General features: G+C 38.2%; 1 protein-coding gene and 1 long non-coding RNA gene across 3 annotated transcripts in view; one reads left to right on the forward strand and one right to left on the reverse strand.

The window, feature by feature from the left end:
• Positions 1-6,143, reverse strand: part of LOC134728698 (uncharacterized) — a 66,247-nt gene extending 60,104 nt beyond the window's left edge. The window contains exons 1-2 of the long non-coding RNA XR_010109395.1: positions 5,846-6,143; positions 4,879-4,950 (exon numbers count right to left, since the gene is read on the reverse strand). This is a non-coding gene — a long non-coding RNA (uncharacterized LOC134728698). The remainder of the gene's footprint in view (positions 1-4,878; positions 4,951-5,845) is intronic.
• Positions 6,087-14,103, forward strand: part of TANK (TRAF family member associated NFKB activator) — a 75,841-nt gene continuing 67,824 nt past the window's right edge. The window contains exons 1-2 of one of the 2 annotated variants that reach the window (XM_055108672.2): positions 6,087-6,229; positions 7,030-7,157. In XM_055108672.2, coding sequence (XP_054964647.1) covers positions 7,033-7,157 — 125 coding nt within the window. In that variant the 5' untranslated portion in view covers positions 6,087-6,229; positions 7,030-7,032. Of the gene's footprint in view, positions 6,230-6,282; positions 6,568-7,029; positions 7,158-14,103 lie in introns of those variants that run through there. The other variant, XM_008974418.5, reaches the window with a different exon arrangement.

The following is a 14,103-nucleotide window of genomic DNA, read 5'->3' on the forward strand; positions in this document are numbered from 1 at the left end:
AAGAGTGATCACTTAAGGTATTAAAAGAAGCCCAAAATCACCAGGAAGAAGCAGCAGGACATAAGTCTGGAGAGTTAGGAAGACGCCTTATTCCAGGATTAAGATTTTGGATTTTATTCTAAAGGTGAGGGGAAGACATTTAATAGTTGTAGGTGGTAAAGAAACATAACAACATAGAATCTGACAAGGGAAAAAGTGAGGCAAACAATTAGGAGGTTAGCATTGAAACTATGAGTTGATGGTGGCTTGAACAACAGGTAGGAATGGAGATAGATAGTAGCAATGGGGACATAGAGTGTAAGCATGCAAGAAATACTGCAGAGGAGTACTCACATGATGTACCTGATTGGGTGACTGATTGAATGTTGGGAATTAAGATATTTAAATCTTTATTATGTGGACAATGTTTTAATTTCTTTCTTCCTCTATTAACATAAAAATTAAGCATACACTTTTTTTTTTTTTTTTTGAGACAGAGTCTCACTCTGTTGCCCAGGCTGGAGTACAGTGGTGCCATCTCAGGTCACTGCAACCTCCGCCTCCCAGGTGCAAATGATTCTTGTGTCTCAGCCTCCTGAGTAGCTGGGATTACAGACGTGTACCACAACACCTGGCTAATTTTTGTACTTTTAGTAGAGACGAATTTTCTCCATGTTGGCCAGGCTGGTCTCGAACTCCTGGCCTCAAGTGATCTGCCTGCCTTGGCCTCTCAAAGTGATGGGATTACAGGTGTGAGCTACAATGTGCAGCCAAAAACAAGCGTACACTTTTAAATTCTACTTGTAGTTATTTATCTTCATATTAAAAAAACTAAAATGATACATCTTCAATTATTATACTTAGAATGAGATCCTGTAATTTTCTTATTTCTATATATAGATTAGAAAATGAGTAAAATAGCAGAACACATTTACTTCCTGCCACCTCTCTCCCACCCACTTGCATATTTGTTGCTGTAATCAGAAAGTTGTGACCATATTATTATTATTAAATTATTTATTAGGTAATAATTTATATCTTATGTGTCAAAAATTACATTTTTCCATTGCTTTGTAGTTGCAACATGTTTTTAATTTATGTTTAAATTATTTCAAATGTTTTCTAATATTTATTTTATATCAAAATTTCACCTTTCTTGAGTTTTTAATTTTGACTCCTTCTCGAATAAGGGAAGCATATCTTCAATTGTTTCAGAAAATGGGTGGTATGATGTTTGAACCTTGAGGTATCTGAGAATGTCTTTGTTTTCCTTTTCTTGAATAAATGATAACTTGAGTAGGCAGACACTATAGGTCAAATCTTTCCCAGGCAACTGTAGATGTTATTCTATTCAGCTTTTGAAGTTTACTGCTGAAGACAAGTTTTTCTTCCTTTGCAATTAATTTTTTTTCCACCTGGATTCTTGTCGAACTTTTTCCATAACTTAGATACCAGAAGCCTTCCTTCACCCTCTCAAGGCTGGACGATGGACTTTCCAATGTCTTTTCAGAGTACCATATATTACCCCTAATGTAAAATCATAATACCACATTGTATAATAATTGCCTGATTCTTGTATGTATGTTACCCAGTATAGACACCAAGTTCTTTAAAGGTAGGACAGTGTCTTAGTGATCTTTCTATCCCTAATTCTTAGCACATAGCAAATATTCCCAAAATATTCACTGATTAAATTAATGACTTGATAGGGCATTTAATATTGAAATTTTTAACAAGATAGGTCATTAATATATTTCAAAACACATTGAGTCCTTTTCATTTTTACGAAGTATTGTATTGGTTCAAAGTATTACTTCAGATAGCTTCTGATATATCTGTGGTTGCCGTCTCTGTTCTATTTACCCCAATTTCTTCTTCAGGAAGAAGTTGGGGCATAATCTTTCTACCATTTCCTTTAATGGTTGTCACCTATTTGTACTTTCCAGTCATATTTTGGAAGAGTTTTTCAAGCTTTTACTCTAATCATTGATTTATTATTCTGCAATACTGATTCCATCTTTGATTATGTCCAAATTATATGTGAATTTTGCCATTGCATGTTGTTCTGTGTCCTTACAGACTTAACTTATCCAACTTTGGTTTTATTTCACCTTGTCTCTAGTTCCCTCCTTATCTTAGTCTAATAGCTTATCATGTATTTCATCTCTTTTTGCATAGAAAATACAAAGCAGATTCTCTCCATATACTTCTGCTTCTGGTAAATAATTTTCCAAAGTATTCACTTTCTTTGTATTTTGAAGACTCTCTTTCAGACAGCATAATCTTTTCAAAGGGATGCTTTCTCTTGTAATTACTCGTTCCAAGCCTTGTGTCAACCTTACTACCTGAATGTGTGGATTTTGGTTCTTGGCTCTTCTCATTATCTGTCTGATGCTATTAGTTCTTCAGCATAGATGTTGAGCTGGAAGACATATAGACATGCACAGTCAACAGCTAACTTTTTGGCTTGAAGCTGACATTTATCAACTTTGTCACTGCGGGTGTTGGGCTGAGGTGAGATTCCTTACCTTTAATAGCTAGTTATTTTACTATAAAGAGAAGAATTCCTGGTTAATCAGAAACAATGATTTGTCTTTTTCTTGATAAGAACCATATATGAAAAAGTAAACCCCCAGAGAAACAAACACCCAGTTCTGTCTGCCCAACCCCTTTCATTATTAGTTTCCTAAGCTTGGACACAGAGCATTACACCTATCCACTCCCTTTGGGTTATTGCTGGTATTCTCTAGGCCGTAGCTCCAAAATGGGTCATAGAGTGGAGAAACTAATGGGAGAGATTAGGGCAAAGAGGTGTAAAATACTTCTTAGCCATCACACATAGTAGTGGAATTACTAGTAGGGGCCGTGAGGCAGGTAGCTTCCTTACTATCCTTCCATACCAACACCTTTGATTGCCTTCCAACAAAAAAGTACATGTCCATTTCAGCTTCACAGTTCTTGCAATAAGTCCAGTATCCTATCAAATTCTGGAACTAGGGTGCTTCTCAACAGGGTTATAGCTGCTTTTATGGTACTTTTCTGTGAGTTAGAAAAAGCACCTCTCTGAGAAGACACAGGCTGAAGGAGGCAAGGCTTTGCAACTGAGCACAGCCTGCTCAACCATACACAGTGGCCCTGGTTGTCAGTCTGCCTTCCAAGGCCATTGTGAGTTCTCATGTTTTTCTGATTTTTCATAGCCATTTTAGTTGGAGAGTCTGCAATATAATCAGCCAGTCCAGATGTCATCGTAAATCAGAAGTCAACCAGATTCCATTAATAGTGATATTGCACATCAAAGATTTGACTGAGAACATAACTGACATTCCAAGTCATAGTAAGTGTTTATATTGCCAGGTTTCCTTGTCCTTAGGTTTATATTCAGAATTCTCAATAAATTATTAAGCAGTTTTAAAACTAGGATTCAAAATATTTTTGAGACAGAGTCTCTCTCTGTTGCCCAGGCTGGAGTGCAGTGGCGTGATCTTGGCTCACTGAAATTTCTGCCTTCCGGGTTCAAGTGATCCTCCTGCCTCAGCCTCCCATATAGCTGGGATTACAGGTGTGCACCACCAAACCTGGCTAATTTTTGTATTTTCAGCAGAAACGGGTTTTCACCATGTTGGCCAGGCTGGTCTCAAACTCCTGACCTCAAGTGATCAGCCCGCCTTGGCCTCCCGAAGTGCTGGGATTACAGGCGAGAGCCACTGCACCCGTCCAGGTTCCAAAATATCTTTTAAAGGCCTGCAATTCCCTCATTTTCTTTTAATAATAATAATTAATTAATATTATTAAATAGAGACGTGGTCTCACTATGTTGCCCAGGCTGGTCTGAAACTCCTGTGCTCAAGTGATCCTCTGCCCTTGGCCTCCCAAAGTGTTAGGATTATATGTGTGAGCACCACACCTGGTCAGTTCCCCATTTTCATGCCACCATACCCAACCTCCAATGCCACATCACTGCTCACTAACTTGAGGTATATAATAATATGAGTGAAGGAAAATTGGAATAAAATTATGTCATTATTTTAAAAGATTATTCCTCAAATAAATGTCAACTCAATTTCTAACCTTTGTAAAACATACTGTATGTGAATTCTTAAAAAATCATCATTATAGGAAAAGGAAAATGTTTGATGCCATTTTAGCATTGATTAGAAAATAATTCTACCAGCATTTATGCATATTTCACATACAGGGGAATTATGCATCCACTTCTCTTCAAGACTACAACATCATGGAAGTGGAAAGAGAAAAATACACATTTAAGAAATGTGTATATATAGCTTATTTCCTTATTCAAAGTTTTTAGCACCTCCATATTTCAAAATGCCTATGCATTCAGCTTTAGACTCTGAGTATATTACTAAATTCCACTATTTCAATCAGAAATCTTCAAATCAGCTTATTTAATTTGCTCAAGCAGTGCTGAATAAACTGGACTTCATCAAAATTAAGAATTTCTGCTTTGCAATAGATATTGTCAAGAGAGTAAAAAGACAAGCCACAGACAAGGAGAAAATTTTTTGCAAAAGACATATCTGATAAAGGACTGTTATCAAAAATACAAAGAACACTTAAAACTCAACATTTGGAAAACAACCTGATTAAAAAATGGGCCAAAGGCCTTTACCTCCCCAAAGAAGTTAACCAGATGGTAAATAAATAGCCATATGAAAAGATCCTCCACATCATATGTCATCAGGGAAATGCAAATTAAAACAACAATAAAATATGACACACATCTATTAGAATGGCCAAAATCCAGAACACTTACAACACCAAATGCTGGCAAGGATTTGGAGCAACAGGAACTCTTATTCATTCCTGGTGGGAATGCAAAATGGTAGCCACTTTGGAAGACAATTTGGCAATTGCTTACAAAACTAAACATTCTCTTACCTTATGATCCAGCAATCATACTACTTGGTATTTATCCAAAGGAGATGAAAACTTATGTCCGCACAAAAAAACCTGCACACAGATATTTATAACAGCTTTTCTTCATCACACTGGGGTGAGGGATGTTGATAATGGGGAAGGGCTATGCTTGTGTCGGGGCAGAAAGTATATGGAAAATCTCTGGACATTCCTTTCCATTTTGCTGTGAATCTAAAACTGCCCTCAAAAAAAGTTTAAATAATTTTTTTAAAGCAGTACTGTATTGTGATGTTTAACTCAATTACTTATTACAAGAAAACTATTCAACTAGTCAAAACGTTATATATAAGAAGTTTCTGTTTGTTAAAAACATTGTTTCAAATATATTTAGGCTTTGACTTTTAAAAGTATACAGCAACATTCAAGATAACTAGACAGAATGCACTGCAACTTGGCAGGTTTTTAAATCCTTGGACTTACTGGCCTAAGGAAAGATGTGTAAACATCCATGATTCAGAAATACAGGGAGAAATTGGGGCAGCCAGACCTCATCCTCTTGCCCTAAAGGGAAAAGATATCTTTCTTGCGGTATCTAAGATATGAATCTTAGAGAATATTCATGCATGGCTAGGAATTGGAATAATGGGAAAGTCTTAATTCATGGGAAATTTTCTAATAAAGTTCCACCTCCATTTCCAGCCATTCCTCTTTAACAAATACATTTAGTGAAAAATACTACTAGTTGGGGAGAAACCAAATGGGTATGTGTATATGTAGTGTTTCTCAGAGTGTGGACTTTAACCACGTTTAATTACATAAATTTACGAGGATCTGTTGAAAATGCAGGTTCCTGGGCTTCACTCCGGTTGCTCTGAAATGAAAGCTGTAGGAGTCGGTTGGTGAAACTACATTTTGTTTCTCAGGTGATTCTTGTGTACTCTAACTCATATATAGGGTGATGTTATTTATTTACTGGTTATCTATTTACCGGTTATTTATCGTTTGGCAAAAAAATCCAGCAAAGACTCACAAGTGACCTTTACACTTGACATAGGATTCTCTTCCGCTGCTGACGCTTTTTTTTTCTAAGAGGCGGGGACTTGGCTGGGCAGGGCTGGGGGAGGGCGCTGGGCGGGGCGGGGAGGGGCGGGGCGGGGAGGGGCGGGGCGGGGAGGGGCGGGGCAGAAGAGCCCTGGGCTGGGTGGGGCAAGGCGGAAGGGCCCTGGCCTTGTTGGGTGGAAGGTGAAGAGTTAATGGCTCCGCGCGCAGGCACTGCCCTCTGAACTGGAACAAAAAGCAACTTCCGGTTGGAGTCACTCGGCCAGGCGCCGGCGACCTGAGGGGAGAGGGAGCGCAGCTGAAAGCGTGAACTGTGTGAGTAAGAAACTTTGTGAATTGGTGTGTCCGAATCCGTCAAGCACGACGTCGGAGAATTTGTATGCGTGAGCGAGAGGGACGCGCTGACAGTAGGGGCGCCGCAGGGAGAGAAGCCGAGGAGCAGCGGAGACAACCAATTTGCAGTTTGGGGAGGGATTTTGTGCGGGAGAAACCACGCGAGTCCTTCCCCCGGAGCGGACTCCTTGTGGGTTGGTTTCCGGGCCCGCGATGTCAGCATAGCATCGTCGGCCTCTGCCCCAACGGCTTCAAGGGAGGGACTCGTCCCGGCTGCTTTGCCCGGGAAATGGGGGTGGAAGGGCCTGCGGTGTCGAGGTGAGCAGTGGACCCTCCAGGAACATTCCCGACTTCCCTTCGGGAGAGAGACTGCCTCCTAGAATCAAGTAGTATCGTGGTTACTCTTTCGAAAACTTAATTGGTTCTTTCTGTTGTTTTCCCAAGGTGGTTGCACAATTCCCCTCTGCCTTCCTGTGGGGTGTCATCATAGCCTGGTCAATGAGAAGTTGGGTAACTTCCCAGAGGGTCACGGAGGGAGTGGGTGGCCAAGGCAGGAAGAACAGAAGCCAACACCGCCCACAGTGGGAACCCAGGCGTTAGGTAGAGTCCTCACGCCGGTGTAAACTGACTAGCAACGAGTTACAGGCAAAAAAGCTGTGCTTTTCTAGAAGTAGAAAGGGGGAGGACAATCAAAGAAGAGCTGTGCCTTTATTGTTATGCTATAACGAGCAAAAGTAAAGCAGCCTTGCTATGTAAAGTGGTGTTTATCTCACCTCACAGGAGATGCTTTTGACAAGTTATAATAAGGGAGAGATGGTAGTAAAGGAAGTGAAGAAGCGACGTGAAATTGAAGGAAAAGAAAATGACCTGCCTCCTTACCGCGGTTGGAATACACACCCAAACGAGAGGTAGCAGAGAAGCAAGCAGTGCATTCTGTTAAAAATTATTGTGTCCTCATTTGAGAGAGGAGGGATCCTCAAATAATACAACTATGTGCAAAGCAGGAAGTGAAATCCTTCTCAGTCCTCTCCCCAGTTGTAATCCAAGCCTTCCACATCTTTCCTGTATGTGCATAACCATGTTATTTTGCTTTCTTATGAAAATGAGATTATGCATACTGTTCGATAATCTGTTTCAGATTAAATATATATATATGGTGAAAGTCTTGCCATATGTAGCTCTATTTTATTGTAATGTTGGCGTGGTACTGCATTGTGTAGATGTACCAAATTATAGTTAACTGTCACTTACTATGTCCTGTCCGTATATATTGCCCAGTATTCTTCAAAATTATCTGTTTCTCATTAGACTACAGATTTCATTAATCCTTTGTGAAATATATGGCAAATATTTTCAAGAATTATCAATGCTTTGGTTTAAAATGCCCAGGCTTTTTATCTCAGGTAAGAAGGTAGTCCCCACTCAAAAATTCTTAAAATCTTCTCCTATATTGCCTGTTAATTCTCTTTTTATGATTTACTCATTAAAACATCTGAAAATGATTTTTGTATGCTAAGATAAGGATTTAATTTTTTTTCTTTGTTTTTATGACTGGGCAGCCATTTTTCCTGAAATCATTTGTTGAAATCATTTCTCTCCCAACTGACTAGAAATACCTCCTTAATATAGTAAATTCTCATGTGTACGTGCATCTTTTCTTTAGACTCATCTGTTGCTTTGATCTTTTTGTCTCTTCCTTTAAAAATACCAATCTGCTTTGATATTACGTTTTCTAGTAATTCATAGGACAAGTCCCTCTTCATTTTTCCTTTTCAAAATTTTCTTGAATATAATTGCATTATCTTTGAGATAAAATTTAACATAAACTGTTCATGCTTCATTAAAATACTCTTTTTGGGATTTAACCATTATATTTTCTTATATTTTGTGACTGGTATGTAGATGAGTGTTTATGTATCTGGCCAACTTTCTAAATTTATTAATTTTAATAAATTATTTCACTTGAATTTTCTAGGAAAACAATCATCTAATTATAATTCATCTTATCTCTTTCTTTCTTTGCTTTAGCGAATTGCTGGCTTCCCCAGAATAGTGGTAAATAAAACAGTGATTCTGGCCATCCTTTATCTTGTTTCTTAGTTTGGGGATGTTTTTATTATGTCATTAAATATGAAGTTACTATTAATATCTAATAAATTATATTAGGGAAGTTTCCTTTAATATTTCTAGCTCATTGTGATTTTTGCAGAGAACTGTTTGGATTGCATCCAAAGTCATTTTTGCAACTGGGGATGGGGAGTGTCTATTGTATTAGATAGCACTTTGAGAACAATTTTAAATAACAGATATTGGATGTTCATTTGGTGTGTATATTCATTACTTCTTAACATTTTTATCAGGAATGGAAGTTGGATTTTGTCAAATGGCTTTTTGACATCTATCATAACCTTTCATAGGTACTTTTCATCTTTGACCTAACAGGATAGTGAATTACTTTAGTATATTTCCAGTTTGTGAACCAATTTTACGCTTGGTCATGGTGTAATGTTTAAGTATATATTGGTTCCTTTGGTAGCATTTTTATTTAAAATCAATGATTGAGATTCATTTTATACTCACCTTTTTCTGTTATTTTTGCTAGGTTTTGGTATCAAGGTTATGCTGGTTCCTAAAAAGAACTGGGCAGAGTTCCTCTTCCTCTGCTCTGATGTAGTTTAAATAGCCTAAGAACTCTGCTCTTTGAAGATCTGAAAGAATTCACTCATGAAACCATGTGGGTCTGGAAGTTCATTGTTCTTAAGACAGCAACAATACTCAGCAAAATGGTTCAGAACAAACAAAAACTCCTTGGAGTAAATACAATTGAATGAAAGAGTCTGGGACACAGTAATGTCAAGAACTAAGAACAGCTGCTGTACTGATGCTGGTTATTTCCCCCCTACACACAACTTTTTTTTCATGGACAGGGAAAAATGCTGTAGGTAGGCTGAGGCTGTTAAGTAAAATGTCTTGCTATTCTTTCTCTTCTCTTCTTCAGTTATGTTACAGAAGCAAGGGTATTGCTTCTGCATAGGCAAGTTTGTCTATGCCCTGAAAGAAACCAAGAGTGAAACTCAACTGGGAAAGCATCAGTTTCACTTTATTGTCACTAGCTTCCCAATTTTGCCGGGAAATTTCTTACTTTAAAGGTAATAACCAAGCTGACATTTTACTGTAGCCAAATCCTACAGAGGGTTTCAAAATGAGTGGGTGAAAAAATATACAAGCTTAACATGCTTATACTTATTTAACATGAAGTGAAAATCATTAGCATAGTTCAGGTATGTGCATGGTATGTGCACGCACATGGGGCAGTGCTGTCATCTAACAGAAGCCCACCTTTTTACTTGACTAATTGTTTACTGTTAATACCTCGATAATAGTGTAATCTTTGATAGACTTTTATAAATGATTATTTCAAATGCTTTTTGATCACCTTCAAGAATATGACCTGAGACAGGTATTGTAATTTAGCAGTTTGCATCTATGAACTGTGGAGGATACCTACAGACACTGAAGTGTTACTAACAGTAGGATGCAGGCATTATGTGAATGCGTGGGTATTTTATTTCCATTTATGGGCTACTATAGCAAAAATAATTGGGGAGTTGCCCTATGATGAAAGAAGACTGCATGTTTTTTAAAACCATACCTTTGTCCAAAAGCAAATGGTAAATAAAAATAGCCTGTTGACATAAAGCTTCGCTATTTCGATGCTATGCATTAGCTGATTGACTGTTACTGTTTATCCTTTTTGTTTTCTAACACCTTATAAGCATAAAATATTACTGTTTAATTGCAGTTCGTTTGTGTTCAGTTACGTAAAGCCTAGTTTTAGTTTCTATTTCCTGTAGGATTTATGCTGTGGCTGCCATTTCCCACCTGTTATCTCCTATGCTTGCTGCCATGGTTTTGAATCATAAATACAGGGAAAGAGGAGGCTATTATTTAGATATGTAACAAAAATCGCTTTATAGTTCAGAACCAAGATTATGATTATCTTCAGGAAGGGATAACAGAATATGAAATGAACTACCTTTTCAGTGAGTTGTTAATTAATTTTCAAAGTCTTTTGAACTAAGTGCAGTATTTGGTCGCTGTTCAAATAAGTTGAGGGTAACTGGTACCAAGCCCTATGCAACTGAAAACAGGCTTTGGGACTTAGGTAGTACATGTGTCACATTTTCCAATTCCTAATCTATAAAAGCTTTTTAAATTGTGGTAAAATTCACATAACATAAAATTTACCATCTTAACCTTTTTTTAAAGTATATGGTTCAATAATGTTAAGTGCATTCACATTGCTATGCAACCAAGAAAAACATTTTTAAAGGGACGTATTTTTCTTAAGGAAAAGAGTTTGGGAAGTAAATGATGGCAATTGTTTGTCTCATGGAAAATTTCCTGGACAGTAACTTTTTACCTTCAGAGATATATTCTCTATAAATGGTAATTATCAGTAGTAAGTTATGAGAGTAAACAGTTTGAATACTAGTGATCTATAATAGCTTTTACTTAACACCAATACTTTTTTTTTTTTGCAAAAGGAAGGGTCTACTGAAAATAGGTTGCTAACATTGACAACAAAGTATTTTAAGTCATTGCAGTAAGGAATTACGGGAAATTGAGTAGACAAACAAAATTAATATGAGTTCCATTTTGATGGTTACTTAGCAAGTTGAACTTATGAGAGTCTTTGAAATAGTTGCAGTATGAGAATTGTTCTGTTGAACAGCGAAACAACCCAATCAGGTAATAGTTTTTCCAGAGAGTGACTTGCTATAAGGGACAGAAGTTAGAGACTTAGATTCTTTCAAAATAAAGGATTTTTTTAAATTGCTTGAAGAAGGATTTTTGGAATCAGCGAATCAACTGTTATTGTGAGAGATTTAAGTGGTTTTACTATTCATAACCATTTATTATGTGGCATTTACTGGAATGTGGTTTCATAACCTCAAGTATTTGGAATCCCAAAAGTAGAAATGCCTTTCCCTTGAGATTGTTGTTTCTCAACCTTTAAAAATCCATATTTCCTTTCTGATAAACATTAAAATCTCACAAATCCTAGAGGATTGTCATACATGTTCCTTCCCATACAGTCCTACTCCTCCTCTACACCTCACCATACTGACTACAGACTTTCTCTTCTAGTTCCCTCATCTGTGAATATTATGCAAAGTCCTTCTTTGTATGATTTATGTAATAGATTTTTAATATTAACTATTTCAAAATTGTATATCCTTCCTCCCCCATCTTCAGATTCTAACATTGCCCCTAGTCAGAGGAGAGGATACCCCTTAAAGATTACTCAGTTCAGCACTGAGCAGTGCCATGTTTATGTTCACCTCAGAGGAGTAGAACATCACATGCCTGCTTTCCCTTTTGGTGTTATACTGTTTAGTTGTGCACTTAAACCCATAACATTTGATAAATAGTCTCAGAGAAAGAAGTATTACTGGAGAAAAAAAGGAAGTAAGGCAAAACTGAGACTCATGGGTGTGGTCTTTGACAGTGAAATCTTTTAGCTCTTGCAAGATCGCATAGAAAATTTCACCAAGTTCTAACATCCAGCAAAATGGAGAACATGTACTGGGGACCTTTGGGTTTAACCAGTGAGATTGTCTTGTTTATCCTGTTGCATTTAGCCTTCCAGCTTATGGAAAAATACAAAATTCAAATTCTAACTCTGCTGGATTTATGATATTTAAGGTTTCTATTATATCAGCTGCCTGGATGGAGCACAGAAACAGTGTAGTACAATATGCTATGGGTATATTCATGACCAAAGTTTACAATGTGGAAGGAGAATAGAAATGCAAGAGGTCAGTTGGGGAATTAGCTGCTTGTGTTATATAACTCCTTAAAAGTGGAAAATGATCACAAGTAAATGTGAGTAGTGACAGTTCTCTTCCATTTCCTTTCTTCAGGTAAGGAAAACACACTTAATATTTTTGAGTGTCTTTAAAGATCTTCCTAACCATCCAAAAGAGAAGATGTCTTATTTATGTGTATATGCCGTGTTGTTGACTGATTTTTTTGCTTTTTACTCCTGATGTGTTTTGTGGGTGAGAAGGCAAACATGTAACTAAGATACAGAAAAGACCAAGATGTAGTGGGGCACAGTGGCTTGATGCCTATAATCTCAACTACTCAGAAGGCTGAGGTGGAAGGATTGCTTGAGGTGAGGAGTCCAGGCTGCAGTGGGCTATGATTGCACCGCCACACTTGCTGCACTCTACCCTTGGGGGACAGAGTGAAGCTCTGTCTCAAAAAAAAACAAAAAACAAAACAAAAACACAGAATGTGTCTTTCATTCACTGATTCACCTCTTTATGTACTAGAGTGGCAACTTTTCTGAAATAGAATATGAACTCCTCTTATTCATAGCCCAAGGGGTTGGGAAAGGCTGGTGGCTTTCTTTTCTAGGGCAAAGTGGAAGGAGTAGCAGTTATTCAAGGTGGTTTCCTTTCCCCATCCTGAAACTGCTTTAGATTTGAGTTGGTCTCTCACCACAAGTGTGAACTCTGGCAGAACATTTACCCAGAAACAGAATAGGCTCAGCAGTTGGGGAAACCCAGCAGAGGGGCCTTGCCTGCCTCCCAAATTACTCACACTTGTCTCAACCACCTACAAAAAAGTAGACCTTACTAAAGAATGACTAATCATCCTGGGGTCAAGATGGCGAAAATCCTACCTTTAAGCCTTTGATTCTCTTCAAACGTGGAATTCCAATGTATATATACATAACTGATCAAAGCTCAGATGTTCTGGTTGAACAGGCAGTTAGAGGTGGAACATGATTTGGCTCATGCACTGTCAGCCTCAGTGCAGCTCCAGAGGCACCACTACTTACCCTTGATTACTACTTTCTTTATCCAGGATTTGTTGGCTGTCATTTGGCAGGATAATGGCTGCCAAAGACAACAGACTTAAGATATTGTATCTATTGTCAACCTAAAGAAACGGAGGCAAAATTAATATAGGGAATTTATTTGGGTAAAGGTTGACGACAGCTGCCTTGGACACACTTCCAGGTTGCCTTGGGGGGTTGCTCCATTCGGCCTTTGTTGCAGCCAGGTTTTTGTTTGTTTGTTTGTTTTTGTTTTTTGAGATGGAGTCTCTCTCTGTCACCCAGGCTGGAGTGCAGTGGCGCGATCTTGTCTCACTGCAAGCTCCGCTTCCCGGGTTCACGCCATTCTTCTGCCTCAGCCTCCCAAGTAGCTGGGACTACAAATGCCCGCCACCAAGACCAGCTAATTTTTTTGTATTTTTTAGTAGAGACAGGGTTTCACCGTGTTAGCCAGGATGGTCTCGATCTCCTGACCTTGTGATACGCTCGCCTCGGCCTCCCAAAGTGCTGGGATTACAGGTGTGAGCCACCGTGCCTGGCCGCAGCCAGGTTTTTAAAGGCAAAAGAGAGCAAAGAATGGGCTGATACTAAGTTATTTGATAGGAATTCTCATTGGTTTACAGAAATAACATTGATTAGTGATTATACATTGTTGAACTACAGGGCATGAGTTTTGGTATCTAACGTATGGCATTTTATGGCTACTTGGCATCACATAGTAGGTAGCTTCAAGAGGGTCATTTAGTTCACAGGGGAGAGTGAGGTGTGACTGCTGTCACACACTTACATTTCAGTGCCTCTCTGGGCCTGATAATTAAAATGGGTTTGCACTCCTCACATTAAAAGTTTTTATTTCTCACTATGAAATAAGGAGGGAAGTTCATTTTAAAAGGAGTGGCAGAATAAGGAGAATTGGAGAACCAGTACAGAAGATTCAAAACCCAGATAGCAGAAGTCCCAGAAAGGAATACAAAAGGAAAGAAATTGCCCCAAAAAATTTTCAA

Source organism: Pan paniscus, chromosome 13 (assembly GCF_029289425.2).
Source record: "Pan paniscus chromosome 13, NHGRI_mPanPan1-v2.0_pri, whole genome shotgun sequence".
Taxonomy (NCBI): Eukaryota; Metazoa; Chordata; class Mammalia; order Primates; family Hominidae; genus Pan; species Pan paniscus.